Source organism: Alosa sapidissima, chromosome 11 (genome assembly GCF_018492685.1).
Source record: "Alosa sapidissima isolate fAloSap1 chromosome 11, fAloSap1.pri, whole genome shotgun sequence".
NCBI classification, from domain to species: domain Eukaryota; kingdom Metazoa; phylum Chordata; class Actinopteri; order Clupeiformes; family Clupeidae; genus Alosa; species Alosa sapidissima.
In genome coordinates this window covers 38,329,861-38,350,400 of record NC_055967.1, presented here as the reverse complement: position 1 = coordinate 38,350,400, position 20,540 = coordinate 38,329,861, and the positions used below count along the sequence as shown (strand labels likewise).

Sequence of the window (20,540 nt, the reverse complement as noted above, 5' to 3'; positions counted from 1 at the left end):
TAGTTTCATATCACATTGTATTTGGATGGTCCTTGTGGAAAGATTATCTTTTAAAAAATATCTAAACTATCTTTTTCAACACTGTTAAGTACAGTTTGTGGCCAGGGTTTGTTTAAAGTGGTATTCCGTGAACAGTCACAAAGACTTGAATTTCAACAAAATAAATAACATAATGAGGAACCGTCTGTAAAGTCTCTGTAGGTGTGCTATCCAATTGAAGTGTTATCCCATTCTGATGTGGACATAATGAGAGATCATGGCAAGATGCCAATGCCATGCATGTGTTTGTCATTATCCACACTTGAACTTTAACATATGAAACTTCTATTTATTATTTGCAAAAACATATTGATACATTTTAATGGACAGCCTTTTCACAGAAATATCTTGTTTTAACTAACAATTCAAGGCTGTGTCATAGTATATGTACAGTTGCTTTACCAAGGTTGTGTCATAACCCTAACCCATAGTATATGTACAGTTGTTCTTTTAAAATAAAATATCTTATTGTTCAGTGTTTAGTCCTTCAATATTTTCTTCACTGTTTGTTTTGTTTGTATTGTTTGTTTAATTGTATGCACAGATGTAACATAAATGTACGTACTAGCTTACTTATTTATAATGTCAGTTGATGCTTGCTGGGGAAATTCAAGATACTAGCATCTTTACCGACAATATTGTTAGGAACTAAATCATTCAACTCCGATAACTAGCCTACAGCAGTAACAGTGCAATACATAACACAAGTAATTTGTTTGTTTTTTTTAAAGCTATTTTTGATTGACTGAACACAGCAGACACTGAAATTGAGTTGGTGACTCGTTGATAAGGGAATAAATGCGTCCTCGTTCACTTCCTGGTATTTCATTCATCTTTAAGCCCTTGCTCAGCTGACTCAGTGTCCTTTTGTGTGTGTGTGTGTGTGTGTGTGTGTGTGTGTGTGTTAGTGTATGTTTGTGTTTGTGTTAGAGTATGTGTTTGTGTGCGTGTGTCTGTCTGTGTGTGTGTGTGTGTTTGTGTTAGTGTATGTGTGTGTGTTTGTGTTAGTGTATGTGTGTGTGCGTGTGTCTGTGTGTGTGTGTGTGTGTGTTAGTGTATGTGTTTGTGTGCGTGCGTCTGTCTGTGTGTGTTTGTGTTAGTGTTTGTGTGCATGTGTCTGTATGTGTGTGTGTGTGTGACAGTGTGCCTGACGTTAGTGAAAAGGTCAAATCAGGCTGCGTCCTCTCGTCTGCTCTCTCTGTGAGTGGGGTTAGGGTTAGGGGGGGCAAGCTGCTGGGGATCTCTGGCTTGTGCGGAGGAGGGCTTGTCTGTTGCTAGTTGTCTGAGGTGGTGGTGCTGATGCACAGGAGATTTGGGAGGGCTGCAGTGATCCATGCCCCCCTGCCCAGCCTCAAGCAGGGCCTCCTCTGCCTCCTCCGTGCCCCTAAACAGCAGCTCCTCCATGGAGGCGCGCACATACAGACTCTCCCTCTCTTTGGAATTCCTCCATTTCATCCGACGATTCTGGAACCAGATTTTCACCTGAACACAAAATAAGGTTTCATTTTTATCTTTAAGCATTCAATATGCATTCAAGTTTACAAGTGGTTTCATGCAAGGTTCTGCGTCAGGAAGATGATCTATTTAAGATTGAATGTCATGTTCCTTTTCTGAAGATGGTTATACAAATGTTTAATGACGAGGTTTACACTTTTCTTGTCAAATAGATTGTTTTGTAAATGTTGTTAATCTGTATGCAATTCTGCTACCACAAATATAGAGGATTCTACAGCAGGGGTGTCACTAGGAGTGCAAAACATCTGGGGCTTTAGCCCTGCAGATAGAGTCTTTATTTTTACGGGGGACCGTGAAATTTTGAAAATTAGGCTGTTAAAGATGCAATTTCAACGTAGTTTGAGAAGGAAAGGAAGGCCAATCGTTGGGGTACTCATCGTCATGTATTTTAATAACAAATAAAGCTAATATTCCCTCACTAGACCTAGACCTACTGAGTATATTTACTTTACAGATGTGTGCATAGGCTATTAGAGCAGGTAGAACATTCCCTATTGGAATTTCTTAGCTTCATTACAATGTATATCTGCATTAAGCCTACTCAATGTATATCTGTATTAAGCTACTGTAGGCTTTGTAGACCATGAGGAGAGAAAAAAAAACATCATTTAAAAGAGACCTCACACCCAGACCACACCCATGACCACACCCACGACCTCACAACCTGACACCCAGACCACACCCACGACCTCATACCCAGACCACACCCACGACCTCACGCCCAGACCACACCCACGACCACACGCCCATATGTATTATGTATGCTTATTAAGCTTATGAGCTGTAGGCCCTATGTATTATGTATGAGTTCTGCGCTGTAGGCCCTATGTATTATGTATGAGTTATGAGTGATGCAAGTCACCCCGCTCACAATTTGTTTGATCTACTGCCCTCTGGGAAGAGGTACAGAAGCCTGCACTCCCGCACCACCAGACTCACCAACAGCTTCATACACCAGGCTGTTAGGATCCTGAACTCTCTCCCCCCTCTCCCCCCTCCACCCTCAGCTACATAACATCCTGGACTTTTAGACCCAAAATGGCTGCCTTGCACTACTCCACTTGCACTACTCCACTTGAACACTTGCACACTTGCAACTTGTTGTTGTCCTGTTGTCCTGAACACTTCTGAACACACTTCTGCTGCTCTTACATAACTTGCACCACTATGCCACTTGCATACTTAGGTCAAACAAAACTACCTCAGCCATTTATTGGCCTGACTTTTGCACTATTATATTGACTGTCTACTGTATGCACAATTGCACAATTTCTACCAAATTTTGCTGCTCTTATTTCTTCATTGTACGTGCCTTCTTATTTTTACTTTTTATATTGGTTACTTGAATGTTATGTTTGTCTGTGGACCTAATTGGTAAAATATGTCTTGTCTCCACCGTGGGATAGTAGGAAACGCAATTTCGATCTCTTTGTATGTCTTGACATGTGAAGAAATTGACAATAAAGCAGACTTTGACTTTGACTTTGACTTTGATGAGCTGTAGGCCCCTATGTAGGCCTATGTATTATTTATGCTTATTAAGCTTATGAGCTGTAGGCCTATGTATTATGAATGCTTATTAAGCTCATGAGCTGTAGGCCTATGTATTAAGTATGCTTATTAAAGGAGAAGTTCGGTGTGATATTGACCTAAAGTGTGTTGAAACATGATACCGAATGTGAACTTTTGTATCAGCAACTGGTACAGCAACAGCGACCAGCTTGGAGCCGACAGCCTAACCAGCCTGAAGAAACTCGCCAAGAACCTGCCCAAACAAGCTGGGGATGGTAAGGCTCCAATCGCTGGAGGAGAGGAAGATGATGACGACCAGTATCAGCAACTGGAATCCATGCATTTCCAAGGAATTATTTTTGGAATCTGATCCCTTATCATACCTGTTCATTCGTACTCATCGCTTAACTTATCGTGACTAAATTCAACATGGCGGCTAACGGTAAACTTCCTGAAGGTACTGTATAAATCTGTATAAATCGTCTTGTAAATAAACTACCAGTGCTTTTTCAAAGTTCTCAATGTCTCGTTTTAAATGTCAGGGCCCTTGCAAGTCTACCAATTAAGTATGGAGCTACTTTGAGCCTCGTAAATGGTGTAAAACAGTGATTTATTTGCATGGATAATCATGGCACCCCCCATTGAAAACCTGTTGGTAGCATCGGCTAACTAGCGTCACATTTCGGAGTGCAGGGGACAAGTCGAGATGAGCTATGAGGCAAAAGTTCACACTCGGTATCATGTTTCAACACACTTTAGGTCAATATCACACCGAACTTCTCCTTTAAGCTTATGAGCTGTATGCCTATGTATTATTTATGAGTTATGAGCTGTATGCCATATGTATTATGTATGAGTTATGAGCTTTAGGCCCCTATGTATTATGTATGAGTTATGAGCTGTAGGCCCCTATGTATTATGTATGCTTATTAAGCTTATGAGCTGTAGGCCCCTATGTAGGTCCTATGTATTATGAATGCTTAGTAAGCTTATGAGCTGTAGGCCCTATGTATTATGAATGCTTAGTAAGCTTATGAGCTGTAGGCCCTATGTATTATGTATGCTTATTAAGCTTATGAGCTGTAGGCCTATGTATTATTTATGAGCTGTAGGCCTATGTATTATTTATGAGCTGTAGGCCCTATGTATTATGTATGCTTATTAAGCTTCTGAGCTGTAGGCCTATGTATTATTTATGAGCTGTAGGCCTATGTATTATTTATGAGTGATGTATTCTGGTGTAGGAAAGGCCCTTCTGTTTTCTGTTGATATTTTGAACATGATTAGGCAACATAGCATTTATCAGGAGGCTACAGTGTGTTGCCTGAGAGGCTATCAGAGAATGTGGACAGCATACACTGAAATATTGTCATTTATTCAATCATTCACACAAGACTTATATTTTCTCCCATTGGAATGTGCTACCAGTTCCTACCAGAGCAGCTTTACTGGAAGAGCAAGGGGGTAACAGGTCTGGTGGAAGAGGTAGGGGGTAACAGGTCTGGTGGAAGACCAAGGGGCTAACAGGTCTGGTGGAAGAGCAAGGGGGTAACAGGTCTGGTGGAAGAGCAAGGGGGTAACAGGTCTGGTGGTAGGAAATTAAGAATAATGGTATGAGAGTATGAAAATACAGGATATTTTACGGGATATATAAAATATAAATATTAATACGGGAAGACAGCGGGATATATAAAATATAAATATTAATACGGGATATATAAAATATAAATATTAATACGGGAAATATAAAATATTAATATTAATAATATGGGATATATAAAATATAAATATTAATACGGGAAGACAGCGGGAAAGAAAGTTAAAATATGTGAGAGACCCAGAAAAAACGGGAGGGTTGACAGACAAAGCTTTTGCACTCTTTCAGATGGGCTTTCTGCTCTGCTCATGACTACCGGTATACGCTGCAATGATTACAGTATCCCGATTAAAGAGACGGGTCTCAGCGATAGCGCTATCCGTCTGGAAGTGGAAGCCTAGTAGGCTATTTAGTCAAGCTTGTTTGCTCGCTAATAATCAAGAAGAATGAAACACCTATCACTAAGCAGCTCAAAATATTTAGCTTATCCACTTTCAGATTTGTTGCAAATGGCAACATGGCCTTGGTGAAGGTTTGTGCTACGTAGGCGCCTTTAACTTATGAAAACGTTCATGGAACACATCATGTCGACTGAAATAACTGGTAAACAAGCAATAACTTGCCAAGGCATCAGTAGGCTATTATACCAAGGTAAATTCACAAATGTACCCAGAGCATATTTGTCGCAAAGGAATTCAAAAAGGCCAGCTGGGGAATTCATTTGCGAGTGACGAAGCTCACTTCAGCAAATCTTTCGTTTACCTGCAAGGGACAGAAGTAGAGTAGCCTAACAGCGAGCAACGCTGTGGTGTTTTACCTTAAGTCTAGAGATCCACTTTAGCATGGGCTGTGTGTTTATGAGCCTACATTTTCATTTTTGGAGCCCTGAATCAATTATATTGCTTTGGAAGGCTATGCGTAGGTCCTATATTGCTTTGGAAGGCTATGCGTAGGTCCTATATTGCACAATGCAAGAGAAGGAGCCGCCCTAACAAACAACTGATAGGTAGGTCTGGAAAAATAGCACAAAGAGAGGCCCATCACTATGATTTGCCTCACAATTTTCTCTCACTATGTCTCGTTACTTTCTCTCTCTTTCTCACTCCTGCATGCACGGGGCCAGCCGTGGCCTACTGGTTAGCACTTAGATTTTCCACAATAACAAATCGTACTGGCGTATTTTGATGTGAAAATGCATGCCCATCACGCAAAATGCATACAGGTTGGCAGGTCTGTTGCTGTCATAAGCTTAAACATTGGGATGAATAACTTTGATTAACACTCCCCCATTTGTACCTGAGCGAACCCCTCTCTGCTACCTCGTTCACAGCGTCCCCCAACACTGGAGGGGCGGTACGCCCCTGTTGAGAAACCCTACTCCATAAGGAAAGCCAGGTCAGTGTTAGTAACTATATTGCAGTTGTGGCTGCTGGCCACGGCGTTCAATTGGAACCTCATAAAAACCTTTGGGGCGATTATTAGGCAATTATAGGCCTATATTTTTTAAGGCACAGAGATCCAGGCTATTCCCAAGACATCGCGGGCTATACTCTTGAATGCCTGGGTCTAACCATGTGTCTGCTCTACATTTGCACACACACACACACTGAAAATAATACTGAAGATGTTTATAAGTCGTGTGTATCTGATCACTTGCACATGGTTGCCTACCTGAGTCTCCTTGAGGCAGAGGTCAGACGCAAGTCGGTGTCTGTCCGTTTTGCTGATGTACTTTTGTCGCCGAAAAGTTTTCTCCAGCTCCTTCCTCTGCTCCTCGGAGAACACAGCCCTCCGTAAGATCCCTCTCCGGGACTTGGGGTGGCACTCCAGACCCCAAAGCGGTACCCTTGCTCCCTCTGTACAGAAAGAGGTCACACGATGGTCAGGGTTCAATCACCTCACGCTCTCTGATTCATACCAATGTCTGAGCAGTGAATCAAGGATTCATGTCCATTTTTATAATGATGCTGATCTCTCTCCAGCTCAGACGAAGCGACAGAGTTCACAGCGGTCATAACACAACCCTTCAGGTCTGGTTACTCACAGACATCAGCCAAATGTTCTTCAAACGTTACACGCTGTGAGTGCTGTACCCACATGACACAATAGAAACCGCCCGCAGCATCTCGGCCACATCCTGTTTGCTATTTTTATCTGTCCTTACATATTCCCCATGGTGGACATGGCGACTTTTGTGATGGAAAAAGCTTTCAAAAGGTGTCAGAAAAAATCACTTTGACTGTCAACACAGACAATTAAAAGTGTATTTTTGTATTTAAAAAAAAATCCTCGACTAACTCATGAGAGAAGGATAAATTGTTTTCCAGTTCCTTAAAGTGACCTCATAAAGTGACCTCATAAAGGACCTCATAATGCATTAGTTTATAACCATGATTGAATGTCTGTGTGTTTGTAAATCAGTGGGATACTAATTATGCCTTTCAGACGTTTTTGAGGACATCTCTTTGTCTCTTTCTTTCTTTTTTATTCAAACCCTCTTACCCTGCTCATTCACACACTCACATAATATCCAATTGGTTAGTGACAATGTCGGTGCGATTGTTTAAATGCTCTGGGAGAACTGTGAAATGGTTGGATGAGGAGTAAGAATGGCAGGCCCATTGCGAGTGGGGAGAAAGGGAGGAAGGAGGCTTTGAGCCGGCGATCCCATGGCGCTTTACGCACAGGTGCGAGCACAACAAAAGTCAAGTCGAACAATTTCCCCCGCTCCGTCCCACGATGCCTTTTTAATCTGTCCGACAAATCTGCACACAGACCACCTTGAAGGAGCGTGTAAAGTTGTTAGTCACGCTCCCCACTCCACCACCCGTACCTCAATAGCCTCCACTTAAACGGACGATTAACAGGTCACTCAGAAGCAGGGCTTGTATCTGCAACCCCCCCACCCCCACCACACACACACAGACACACACACACAGACACACACACACACCCTGACCCCCGCACTATTCCTCTTGCTCCAAAGAACCGTTAAGGTCTTCAAAGAATCCCTCACTATCAATTCCTAGCTCAGCTCTTTCCTGCGTCGCCATTGGAGAAAGACTGGGCTGAGTTGTATAGGAAGATGAGCTGGGGCAAGTCTATAAAAGTCATCCTCATTGAAAGCTTTGCATGAATGGGGCCTTTTAAAAGAAGGAGGAGACCAGAGAGAGGGAGGGAAGAATGGCAGCGAGGCTAGAGACTCTTCTACTCTTAGAGGACAAGCACAAAAGGAGGAATGTGGGTTTTGTGGAGTTCATTGCTGTGGTGAAAAATTGCAGCGGGGTCGCGTGTGGACGGCCCCTCTGAAAGGCGCCGATTGGTCACGGGGCAGCCAGCCATTGTCTCCGCCCACAGCTCTGTGGGAAAGCTGCAGCCCACTAAAGAGGGCTCTGGGGCACACCACACACACACCACACACCACATACACACCACACACACACACACCACACACACACACCACACACACACACCTCACACCACATACACACCACACACACACCACATACACACCACACACACACATCACACACACACCACACACACACCACACACACACACCACATACACCACACACACACACACCACACACACACACCTCACACCACATACACACCACACACACACACACACACACACCACATACACCACACACACACCACACACCACATACACCACACACACACACACCACACACACACACCACACACACACACACCACACACACACCATACACACACCACCACACACACACACCACACACACACACCACACACACACCTCACACACACACACCACACACACACCACACACACACACACACACCACACACACACACCACACACACCTCACACACACCTCCCACACACCACACACACACCACACACACACCTCACACACACCACACACACACCACACCACACACACACACACCACACACACACACACCACACACACACCACACCTCACACACACCACACACACACACCTCACACACACACCCTCTCTCTGGCTCTGGGGCAACTCAGCTGGCCAGTTGTCGTCCAACAGAGGACCAGAGGACCTAACAGAAAGTTAAAACTGGACGCTCTACTTTTCGTTATACCCAGAAGTAGCAGTCCGTTAGCCAACACTTTTATTTTGAATGGCCATCTGTTAATCTGCAGACCACATGACTCGCATGAAATAGATAGAGCATGTAGCACCACATGACTGCTGATGGTCAAATGACTGTTGATTAATTGATGGCACAGATGGACTACTCAAGACAAGCATTCAACATCTGCATGTTTGCAAATGGCTAGTTGGTAGATTAGGCATTCAAGATGTATGTGGTGTGTGTGTGTGTGTGTGTGTGTTAAGATGGTACACTATAGCCATGAAGGCCCCTCTCCCCTTCTTCCTCCCCCACTCTAATTGAGCATGAACGCTCATGAATAGCTCCACAGTGGATTTAGTGGAGAATTAGCTCTTTGGTATTGCATCTGTAATTAGCCACAGAGAGCACACAGAAGCTGCACCTTCAGAGGAACTCAAGCATTGCTGATGCAGCATAAAAAACCTACTGGAGAAAACGGGCGTGTGGTCCGGCGGGGGACTGGACCCACCGCAGCACGTCTGGAGGAGCTGCTGCGGACTGCTCAGAAACACACCGTTTACCATCACTGGGGAGACAGAGAGGCGGAGAGAGAGAGAAATGAGATATTTACAAAAATTGGAATTTTGAGATGTTGGGTTCTTGCGGGGGGATGGGGAGGTAACAGTGGCATTTCAAATTAGAAGCCTGTCACATGTGCTGTTTGAACTGTGAGGCCTTCAACATTCAGTTAACATAACACTTTTCTTAGTTACAGTATCGTAATACTCCTATAATAATATAACAATGTAATAATAATAATAATGATAATGATAATAATATATACTTAATACCACTTGTAAAACATAAAAAGTTCCAGTCATACATAAATCACATTGTCTGTCTGTACAAAAACATAATTTTTAAGTATATTTTTTGGGCCTTTTATGCCTTTAATTTACAGGACAGTAGAGAATGACAGGAAGCGAGTGGGAGAGAGAGTCGGGGTGGGATCCGGAAAGGACCACGGGGCGGGAATCGAACCCGGGTAGCCGGCGTACGGTGCAGTTGCGCCACGGCTGGGGCCACAAAAACATAATTTTTAACTTAAAAGGATAAGTGCGTTTCCAGTTGATGTGTAAGGCAAGGGTTTCTCTCATCACCCCACTATACATTTCAGCAACTACAACATGATCAATGAATCAGATGTTCAACAAAATAGTCATGCTACATTTAATACAGCACAGACCATGGTGGAGGAGCCGAATTTAATATAGCACAGACCATGGTGGAGGAGCCGAATTTAATATAGCACAGACAGGTGGAGGAGCCGAATTCAAAGGAAGCAGATAAACTCATGAAATACTGGTCAGCTGGAAAACATGCCAAATTGCAACGCTGGGCCAGTTATTTTCATGAGGCCAAAACTTAATGGCCACATGGCTGTAAAAATGTGATTTTTCGTTTGAAATACTTCACATACATACTAGAAAGGACTAAAAATAGAAAGATTCCAGTTAAGGTTATTTTATAGAATGACTCCTGTCAAGATTATTTAAAAATAAAGAATTGTTTCAAATTAGCATTATTATAATAGTACATTACAGTATAAATTGAAATTGATATAATTTATAACAACACTGGTCTGAACGTTTTAGTAAGGTAATATTTTATACTGTGTGATCATTTCAGTGTATATTGAAATAATATGTATTCATTTTAAGTGTATTTCAAAATAATTACCTGAAGCATTTTAAACTATTTCCAATACTTGGTTTCTGGCTACTTTGTGAATGTTAATTCTGCTTTGGGTTTGGGTATGGATAGATCACACAACAAACTGCTTTTCTGTTGTCATTTTTATGTCATAATTATTCACAATTTGTATCAATGCATGATTTGGTTGTAATTGTCATACTGTTGCAATGGGAAATATTATTATTGCAAAGTAATTGTAAGCAGAACTGACTACCTACACACATAACACAGAGCTCCATAGGTAGTAAAAGTGTGACTGACCTGTGTGTGCCTGGGAGACCCCGACATCTTTTGCGGTGTCCAGGGCCGCATGCCTGGCAGTCCACGGCCCACTCAGGATCCCCCTCGTAGGCCTCTGAGTCCGGACCGGTGGGCCCTCCTTCGGAGCAGGACACTCAGCGGTGCGTGCAGGCGCCGGAGAGCGTGCGGGCCGCAGGAGGTTGTCGATGAGAAAACTCTTTCCTGTCGTTCCGAAGCCTGGGTGGCTGGGAGGAGAGCCGGCCATTTCCTACTTGTTTGCACGACAAGCTGCGATCATTCCATCCATTCAGCAGCAGGCACTCCAGCCTCCAACGTCCCTGTCACAGCAGCAGACATCAACCGTTAAGATGAAGTAGGTAGACTTCAGTAGACTTCATTAAAAGCCAAGAGGGAGGAAAATAACAACAAAAAAGCAACTCTCTCTCCCTCTCTCCCCCTCTCTCTCTCCCTCTCTCCTTCTCCTTGTGTGTCTGTGGCCAGCCTGTGATTGGTCCAGGGGCTCCAATGTGATTCTCAATGCAGATAAGAACAGGGCCATTCTGGTGGGCAGAAGGTGGGACCCAGCCATTCATTATGTCACTTTGCCCATTAAATGATGGACACAAGAGACAAAAGCCTGGCAGCCAAAGTTTATCCTGCACACTAAATAGAGTAAATTCACAGCCACGTCTATTGAGGGGCTATAGAGAGGCAAGGCCATAAAAAAGTTCATCCAGTAACTATCACAGTCACCAACATAATCATACTGCCATTGCTGCTCTCGAAAAGCAAACATTCCTGTATTTTTCTGCCTGACCACAGTCCTAAGCCTTAATCTGTCCAGTGAGATAATGACCACGACATAATACACTACAAGCACTACTGCAATTGCATAAATGTAAGTAATGTTATAACAATTATTTACATAATGCACTACACACACTACTGCAATTGCATAAATGTAAGTAATGTTATTTACAAGCTTTTACAAGCTTTTACATGTCTATCATGCTTGAGATTATATTTGGGTTTTTGAACACTTCCGGACATGTCTATCAGGCTTGAGATTATATTTGGGTTTTTGAACACTTCCGGTACTTTGAGATTATATTTGGGTTTTTTAACACTTCCGGTACTTTTTTGAAGATATATGAATAATACTGCAAACATTCCAAAGTGCAACACCTGGTTGTAACAAAACATTAAGTTTAGTTAACCTTAAAGTCTAGTGTATATGTTTAATTACCAGTGGTGATATTTTGTGGTGCATGGTGCATCCTTACTTGTGGAAACGTGATAATGAGACTTGACGAGACGACTTCCTCGGTCACGGAGCTCAGTTCTGCTGGATAACTCAACTGTTGTTCACTCTGCCTATAGCTGTCAATTAAAAATCATGGGCTGCCTACATTCTCATAAAATGTAAAGAAAATGTATTGGCTTGGAAAAAGTCTTATTGACTAGCTTCCCTATGTCATAAGATCTAGCAGCTAGTTGAAATACTGCACATGTCTCTCTGTACAGTTCATACTGAATATCCATATATTTTTTTAATATTACTATTAATACACTGCATATATCTTTACTACTGCATATATGTGTACTACTCTTATAATGCTACTGCTACTACACTGCACATATCTATATTATTACACTGCATATATTTATATTATTACACTGCACATATTTATATTATTACACTGCACATATCTATATTATTACACTGCATATACCTATATTGTTCTACTCTTATAATGCTACTGCTACTACACTGCACATATCATGTTGTTTATACTCTGTTCTTACTGCATATCCATTATGCCTTTGTAAGGCTACTGGTAATACATTGCACATATTTATATTTATATTTCATTGATATTAAACCATACCACGTTCTTAACTGTATACTACTGACTACACTGCACTATATGTCTTCTACTGTTTATACTGGACCACCTGTCTATACTTTGTATGTCACATTGCACTTTTATGTTTTTTTGCACTTCTGGTTAGAAGCAAAACAAATTTCGTTGTCTCTGTACTTGTACTCTGTACAATGATAATGAAGTTGAATCTAATCTAAATCTAAATAATCAAAAGACTTTATCCTAGATAAAAAAGATAAGATAAACTCTAATGAACTTCTGAAACACTCATTATCTTTTGCAGACACTGGATGACTGGATGCTTCCAGTCTTTGCACAATTTCAGTACAACGTGGTCACTGGTAGCGCTCCAGTTTTAACACTGTTTCCTCCTGACCCACCAGAGGCTGAAGCCTCATCCGAGCATCTTATTAAAGAATCCTATTAGAAATGTGGGAATATTATTAAAGAATCCTATTAGAAATGTGGGAATATTATTGAAGAATCCTATTAGAAATGTGGGAATATTATTAAAGAATCCTATTAGAAATGTGGGAATATTATTAAAGACTCCTATTAGAAATATGAGAAATTGATCTACCAACATTCTTCATGTTATGGAGAGATGATACCAGTAGGAATCTATTGATCTATGGGACTGATTGACTGATTTATTAAAAAGTCAACATGGCTTTAAATAACTATATTATATATATATATATATATATATATATATATATATATATATATATATATATATATATATATATATATTGGTGTGTATTCACCAATGATACAATATACAAAAAAGTATACACAGATATTGGGATTGCTGTAACTCAATAAGCTTTTACTAAAAATAAACACATAAAGAGACAGACTCTCTTTCTCTCTCTCTCTCTCTCTCTCTCTCTCTCTCTCACACACACACACACACACACACACACACACACACATGTATGTGCACACTCCCAGAAACACACACCCAATCCCAAATAAGAATAAGCCGAATGTCTGCAGGCTTGTGTGTACATCCTGTACGGCTCTTAGTATTCTGCTCAAAGACGCTTGTGTTTCCGCGCTGAAGAGCTCCAGGAGACAGAACGACGTGTTTTTTTACACCACACAACGTAAACAAGCATGTCCAGGCAAAGGGGGTGCAGGTTTGTGGAGGAATACCACATGCTGGGCATGGAAATCGCCCCGGACAGCTCGGCCCATTGTCTGTGCGCCAGGGAGGCAAAGGTTGCTTGTAATCAAATTTGTGTTTTTATGCCTGCTGCTGGTGGAAGGGTTGCCATGTGCATCGCGTGTCTGGGTGAACAGGTCCTGTCCTCTCAGCTTTATGTTGAACATGAGCACATTTGACAGTTGGATTGAGTTTGAGCAACAAGTCTTTTTCATGGTGAAAAGCATTTTGTGGTTAGTGAACATGGCTTTTAGTGAGTTTTCCCTGTTGTCACGTGTGTGGACAAGTATAAATATCAGTAATGAAGTGTGAATAAGATTGAATGATATATAGACCTATTAAGTTTAATTCCACCAGGGAAGGTGTTTGATGTTGGAGTTAATCTAAACATGTGAGGGGAAGGTGTTTGATGTTGAAGTTAATCTAAACATGTGAGGAAAAAGTTAATCTAAACATGTGAGGAAAAAGGTGTTTGATGTTGGAGTTTATCTAAACATGTGAGGGGAAGGTGTTTGATGTTGGTGTTAATCTAAACATGTGAGGGGAAGTTAATCTAAACATGTGAGGGGAAGGTGTTTGATGTTGGAATTAATCTAAACATGTGAGGGGAAAGTTAATCTAAACATGTGAGGGGAAGGTGTTTGATGTTGGAGTTAATCTAAACATGTGAGGGGAAGGTGTTTGATGTTGGAGTTAATCTAAACATGTGAGGGGAAGGTCTGCTCTGTGTGTCTTCTGTGCCACAGCTGCCCAGGCAGACGCAGCTGGCTTTGCTGTGACAGATCAAGCAGAGATTTACAACTTTGACTGACACTTAATATACAAAGAGAAAATAATTCTGCCATGGCACAAAAGTGACTTATCTACCCGTGAATGGAAGTTGGTTCAGTTCATATACTGTTCCCATAGGACTTCCAAACCTTTCGTTCAAAGCCCACAGTGTCACAAAAATGACCTAATGGCTCTTAATCACTGCCAATTCCAATGGACATCGCCCAAAGAGAGGGGCTGGGGTAATTAGCCTATTATGATCTTAGCTTTGGAGAGACTCCTCAACGCAAGTTCGTGTGAACTGATTTGATGTTCCTTCATGCTCTTCAGCGGACTGAGAAAAACCAGGCTCGTCTATTGACAGCTCACAATCACAGTGCTGAAATCCACCACTCAGCAGAGCCCCTGAATGAGCTCCCTCCTTTTACTCTCCTCAAAAAAACACACACACAGAGCAGCAACTCAATTGCTATTCCACCATTCTCACTTCATATTGTGAATGGTGGGCCAGACTCCATGAATTAGGGGACAAAGCTCCTTACTGGGGGGGGGGGGGGGGTGAGCAGGCATTTAGCAGGGCTGTCTGTGCCTCAGCGCGGAAGTTTCTAATGTGCACCTCACAATTGTGCGTCTATTGAGTTCTCATGAGGAGCTGTGAGGAGAATGGACTGCCCCCTCTCCATTCATGCCCACTGCCAGAGATTGAGCCCTTACTCCCACTCAGACAAAGCCAGCGGGGAGAATAGGGACCACTGCAATTACCATAACAGTAAACAATGAAGAGGAGCAACTTAATAAGTAGCCAGAAGTAGCCAAGACTAATGAGTGACCAGAGACATGATTACATATCTAAACCATAACAACTTTAACTCAGTTGCTCTTTTCCCATTGGTGCTATTTTAGTGTACTAGTGAAAAGGCTCTTTCATTAACAGTGGGCTTGCAAACGTGTTCACATTCCTTCCCCCAAAAAAGTCATCTCCATTTTCAAACTTATCAGATACCCATGAATGGAAGCAGGTTCAGTACATATCATTTATTTTATTTTGTATTTCTGAACATCTATATACTCCAATTATAATATTATGATATTGATTAATCTGCTAATGTGTAAAATACATGAATTAAAGACAAAGAAAGACATAATATAAAACATCATATAAATATTCAACAACAAACATTCAGGTCTAGATTAGGCTCTAGATTAGGGCATTCAGCTCTAGATTAGGGCAGATGACAAATGATTATACAGATGTCTCTTATTTGACCATAACTGATCATAATGACCTCTGTGGATAGAGATCTTGTTATATAAATCCTTCTGTTTTCAGGTTTTATCTGCCAGTACGAGTAGACGGACCCAAAGGAGAGTAGTAACAGCCCAGCCATCTCCCTGAAAAAAAACACCAGATAAAATTGACCTCCATTGGAAGGTGAAAAACGAAAGTGTTGTTTTAGAATATCCATGTTAAAGCATTTTAAGCTTTCTTAAGATGTTGGAAAGGCTTTTCTGGTCTTGTGAGACCGAAATAAAGCTTTTTGTCAACCCCCAAACAGTTTAAAATATAAACTAGATGTACCGCAGAGCGGTACCAAATATGACCGCCGTCCAGTCCAGAACATTTTTTCCAGAAAAATAAATCACACTGAAAGGCCTATATGATTCTGTCTCACTAAATTGCATTATCCACACTCAAATCTCACTGGTATCTGCTAGACAACAAGTACCAAAACATGATTAGTTCATAAATTTCACATGTAAAATTCATTTTATACAACCCCAACCCCATCTTGCCTGTTCATAATTCTGAGAAATTCTTGTGTGCATGTGTGCGTGTACATGATTATGTTTATGTGTGTGTGTGTGTGTGTGTGCATGCTTGTGTGTGTGCCTGCGTATGTGCCTGTGATTGTGCATGTGCATGCATGCATACATATGTCTACTGTGTGAGTATGTGTCATACGTATGATTACTGTGCGTGTGTATCTGTTTATGCACATGTGTGCACATGGAATGGGTTAAGATGACCCCTGGAGGCAAACATACGGAAAAAATTGGTCATCCTAGGCACTACGGTTCTCAAGATATTCACAGAAAACTGTGTCTGCCCTACCCTCCTTTCGGGGGGTCCAGTCCAGCGGGGGGGCTACAGATCAAAACGAAAAATGATGGTTTCATGCTATCCATGTGGGGTTACATGCCCACCAAGTTTCGTACCCCGGTCTTTCAGTGTCCCGGGAATCCTTGTTGGTGTACAGTCACTAAATTTACACATAAATTGTTTTATTGTAAGGCCCCCCATGAACGAAAGTTCACAAAACTTGGCATGCATTTGGAGGGTGTCATAATGATCCTACACTTTCAATTTTGTGCAGTTTTGACCATGTCAGCCAGAGATATTGTGATGAAAACACCTAATTTTTTGCTTTTTAATTTTTAACTAGTTGGCGCTATACATGAAATAAGTGGTAATGGGATGGGTTGACATGCCCCCTTAAGACCAACATACAAAAAAAAGGTGGACCTCCTAGGCCCTACGGTTCTCGACATATTCACAGAAAACTGTCTCCGGCCACCTACAGGCCAGTTGGTGTATAGTAACATAAATCGGAATTCCAGGAAACTTGGCATGCATTCAGAGGGTGTCATAATGATCCTACACTTCCAATTTCGTGCAGTATTGACTATGTTAGGTCACAGATACCTGCGATTACAACACCTCATTTTTACTTTTTTGTGTTTAACTAGGTGGCGCTATACATGAAATGAGTGGTTATGGAATGGGTTGACATGGCCCCTTGAGATCAACATACAAAAAAATGGTCCTCCTAAACCCTACGGTTCTCGAGATATTCACAGAAAACTGTGTCTGCCCTACCCTCCTTTCGGGGGGTCCAGTCCAGCGGGCGGGCTACAGATCAAAACGAAAAATGATTGTTCCATGCTATCCATGTGGGGTTACATGCCCACCAAGTTTCGTGTACCCCGGTCTTACAGTGTCCCGGGAATCCTTGACGGAAATATGCTGCGCGGCGGTCATAAATATAAATATAACAATACTCAGAATCTGTGCCATTACAATCCAGGACCACCATCCCATCAGTCTAGATGTTCTACATAACCATCCCATCAGTCTAGATCAGTGGTCCCCAAACTACGGCCCGCGGGCCGAATACAGCCCGCCAACTCATTTTGGGTGGCCCCCCAAAACATGTCCGTGGTATATAGCATCTGGCCCGCACGGCAGTAGGACATCGTCAAACTATAACCTCCGTGGTCCGTGTATCATTCGTTCATTTAATATTCAATTGAGAATCCAAAATCAAAAAAACAAAAAATGACTTGTTATTTCATATTTCATTATTTGTTTATGAATGTGATATAAACAAACAAATGACGCTTTGTTTGTCCGACTTTTGATTTCATAGTCAGATCAAAAGTAGAACATTCAAAAAAGGTCTGAAACTGATTTTGATATCTAATAATTCAGTTTTCCGTTTTCTGTGACCCGGAAGTCTAAGTCCCTGTCTTGTCCTGCCTAGGCATACATGTGCTCGGCACGGTCATAGAAGAAATAGAAAGAACGTTAACGGTAGGCTTATTATGGATAGCTACGTGTTATTCTGTGGCAGTAAAAAATAAACCATATTTATTCATTTTACATCATTTTAAAACCAAGGTAGACTGACTGAGGACCGTTGTGAGGTCAGTTTCTCAGTCTCACATGTTGTGATACAGCTCTCAGACAAGTTTTGATAGATTTCGTAATAATGTCACAAAACTAAGTTCAGAGAGTCATACTGTTTTCCACGTTGTACATTGATGCTTGCGTTAGTGTTATAAATGCTAATGTTAAACTTTTCTCTGGAGTTTTACTAACATGTATGGCAGGCTAACTAATGTTAAGTTACGTTGTCGGTTATTTTCTGGCCTCCTAGCTCCTACCACAAGTAATTACACCAACAGCGAAAGCTAGTTTCTACCAAAGACGTTACCGATTGTCTGACTTTATCAACTGTCTCTGGTGCTACATCTTTCTTTGGATTCTAGAAAGATCCTGTTGCCAAGCAACGCAAACTCTGGATAGTAGTTTGGTAGTGAGTTTTGGTGATGAGAGGGGAGAAAGCATGGCTGTAGCTTGCGTTTGACTTCACATCTTTAACCTCAGTGTCCCTCCCTCGCCCACCTCCCCCCAACATTCTAAATCAAGTGTATTCATATTGCTATGAAGCATAGTAATGTTATACACCATTTGAAAGCTTTGACTCTTGGGAATCCAAATATGACAACTTATTTCTTTTTTTTTTCTTTTTTTTTTTTATTGGTATCCAGAGCATTACAGAAAATATTCATCATTAAAGACACCTTGCATCCTGCCCAACAACTGTTCACTCATAAGCATGAAAAACAAAAAAGTAAATCCGGGACATAAGACTTAGATAAGCAATACCACTCACATTAGTACAATCAAAAAAACATCTGGCCAATCTCCAGGTTATTACCCGTCACATTTCTCATGTGATTCACATACAGAAAAAGCAAACATATAGTACAAGCAAACAAAGAAGACACTTGACTGTCTTTTGATAACTTGTCCATGGCCTTCAATAAAAGGTCTGTCTGGTACCATAAACAGAACTATATACATTATAGAAGTGGGAAATGTGTGTACTTAAATTAAGTATATACAGTATACGTTATATAAAATCTACTCTTCTGGGAGCAATATAAAAGGTCCACTTAACCCATATGCTGTCAAAATCTTCTTGCCGGAGTTGGAGATAATATGTCAATCTTTCCATTTTGTATATATCATAAACTATGTCTATCCAGTCATCAATCAAAGGAGCCTGTTGCTTTAGCCATTTACGAGTTATGGCCTTTCTACATGCTGCTAGTAAGATGGACATAAGTTTCTTGTCCTTAGCATGTATCTCTTTTGGAAAGTTACTCAAGTATAGAATGTCAAATCTAAAGGGAATAGTAACTCGGAAAACCTCTTGTAAAACCTTATGGACACTTATCCAGTAAGGGACTAGCACTGGGCAGGACCAAAATATGTGATAGTGATTTGCATTATCTGTTTGACATAGTCTCCAACAGTCTGAGTCAGTAGTGTAGTGTCGCTTTTGTTGGGGGGTTATGAAGAAACGTACAAGATTCTTCCAACAGAATTCCCGCCAGCATAGAGAACTAGTGGTTTTCCATTGTGTTTGGCAGATAATGTACCAATCCTCCTGAGAGATGACATCATTAATTTCACTATCCCATTTTTCCTTAATATACAGTGACTCTTGTGATTTCATCTGTGAGAAACAGCTGTATATCTTGGATATGATTTTAGAATTAGATTCACAGTTATAAGCAGATATGAAGATTTTCATCAATCCTTTCTCTAAATTTGCCATATCTACATCTTTCTTAAGTGTATCAAAACAATGTCTCATCTGGAGGAATCTGTAAAAATCTTGCTGTTCAAGACCATAATCTTCCTTCATAATTTGGAAGTTCTTTAATGACCCCTTCTGTATAAGAGTACAGTAAGCAGTAACACCATTCTTTGCCCATGTCTTAAATCTTTCATCACTTAAAGCCCCCCTGTGTAACGTTTTCAGTTGTTTGTTAACTAAATCAACATTTACCATTGATAAATGTGGCCTCATTCATGTTTAATTATGACCACCACCAATTCGAAGCATACCTATTGGCTTAGAAATCCTCATTTAAATCTACATAGCACAGGGGCGACTAGCCATGTACATGCGCCATGTTAAAATACCGGTGGCCAGCAAGGGACATAACATGCGTCCTTAGCTGCAGTAGCCTACTACCTAGCCGTTCCCATTCACTTTCCGTTTACTGTGCTAACGATAGCTAGCTAGCTCGGTCCGAAAGAGTTGCATTGGCATTGCACACAAGCAATGGTATATTTTAAAACACTAAGAAGGCTCAACACAACGTGAAACTTTAATCGAAGTA

At 41.2% G+C, this 20,540-nt stretch overlaps 1 protein-coding gene across 1 annotated transcript; it reads right to left on the bottom strand.

Annotated features, from left to right (window-relative positions):
* Positions 1–1,103: 1,103 nt before the first annotated feature.
* On the bottom strand, positions 1,104–11,001 carry dbx2 (developing brain homeobox 2). Its single transcript, XM_042111333.1, has 4 exons — positions 10,758–11,001; positions 9,229–9,327; positions 6,335–6,519; positions 1,104–1,521 (listed from the first exon to the last, which is right to left on the bottom strand). Exons 1-4 carry the CDS (start codon positions 10,999–11,001, stop codon positions 1,210–1,212), a joined length of 840 nt encoding a protein of 279 aa, XP_041967267.1. The 3' UTR covers positions 1,104–1,209.
* Positions 11,002–20,540: the final 9,539 nt, after the last annotated feature.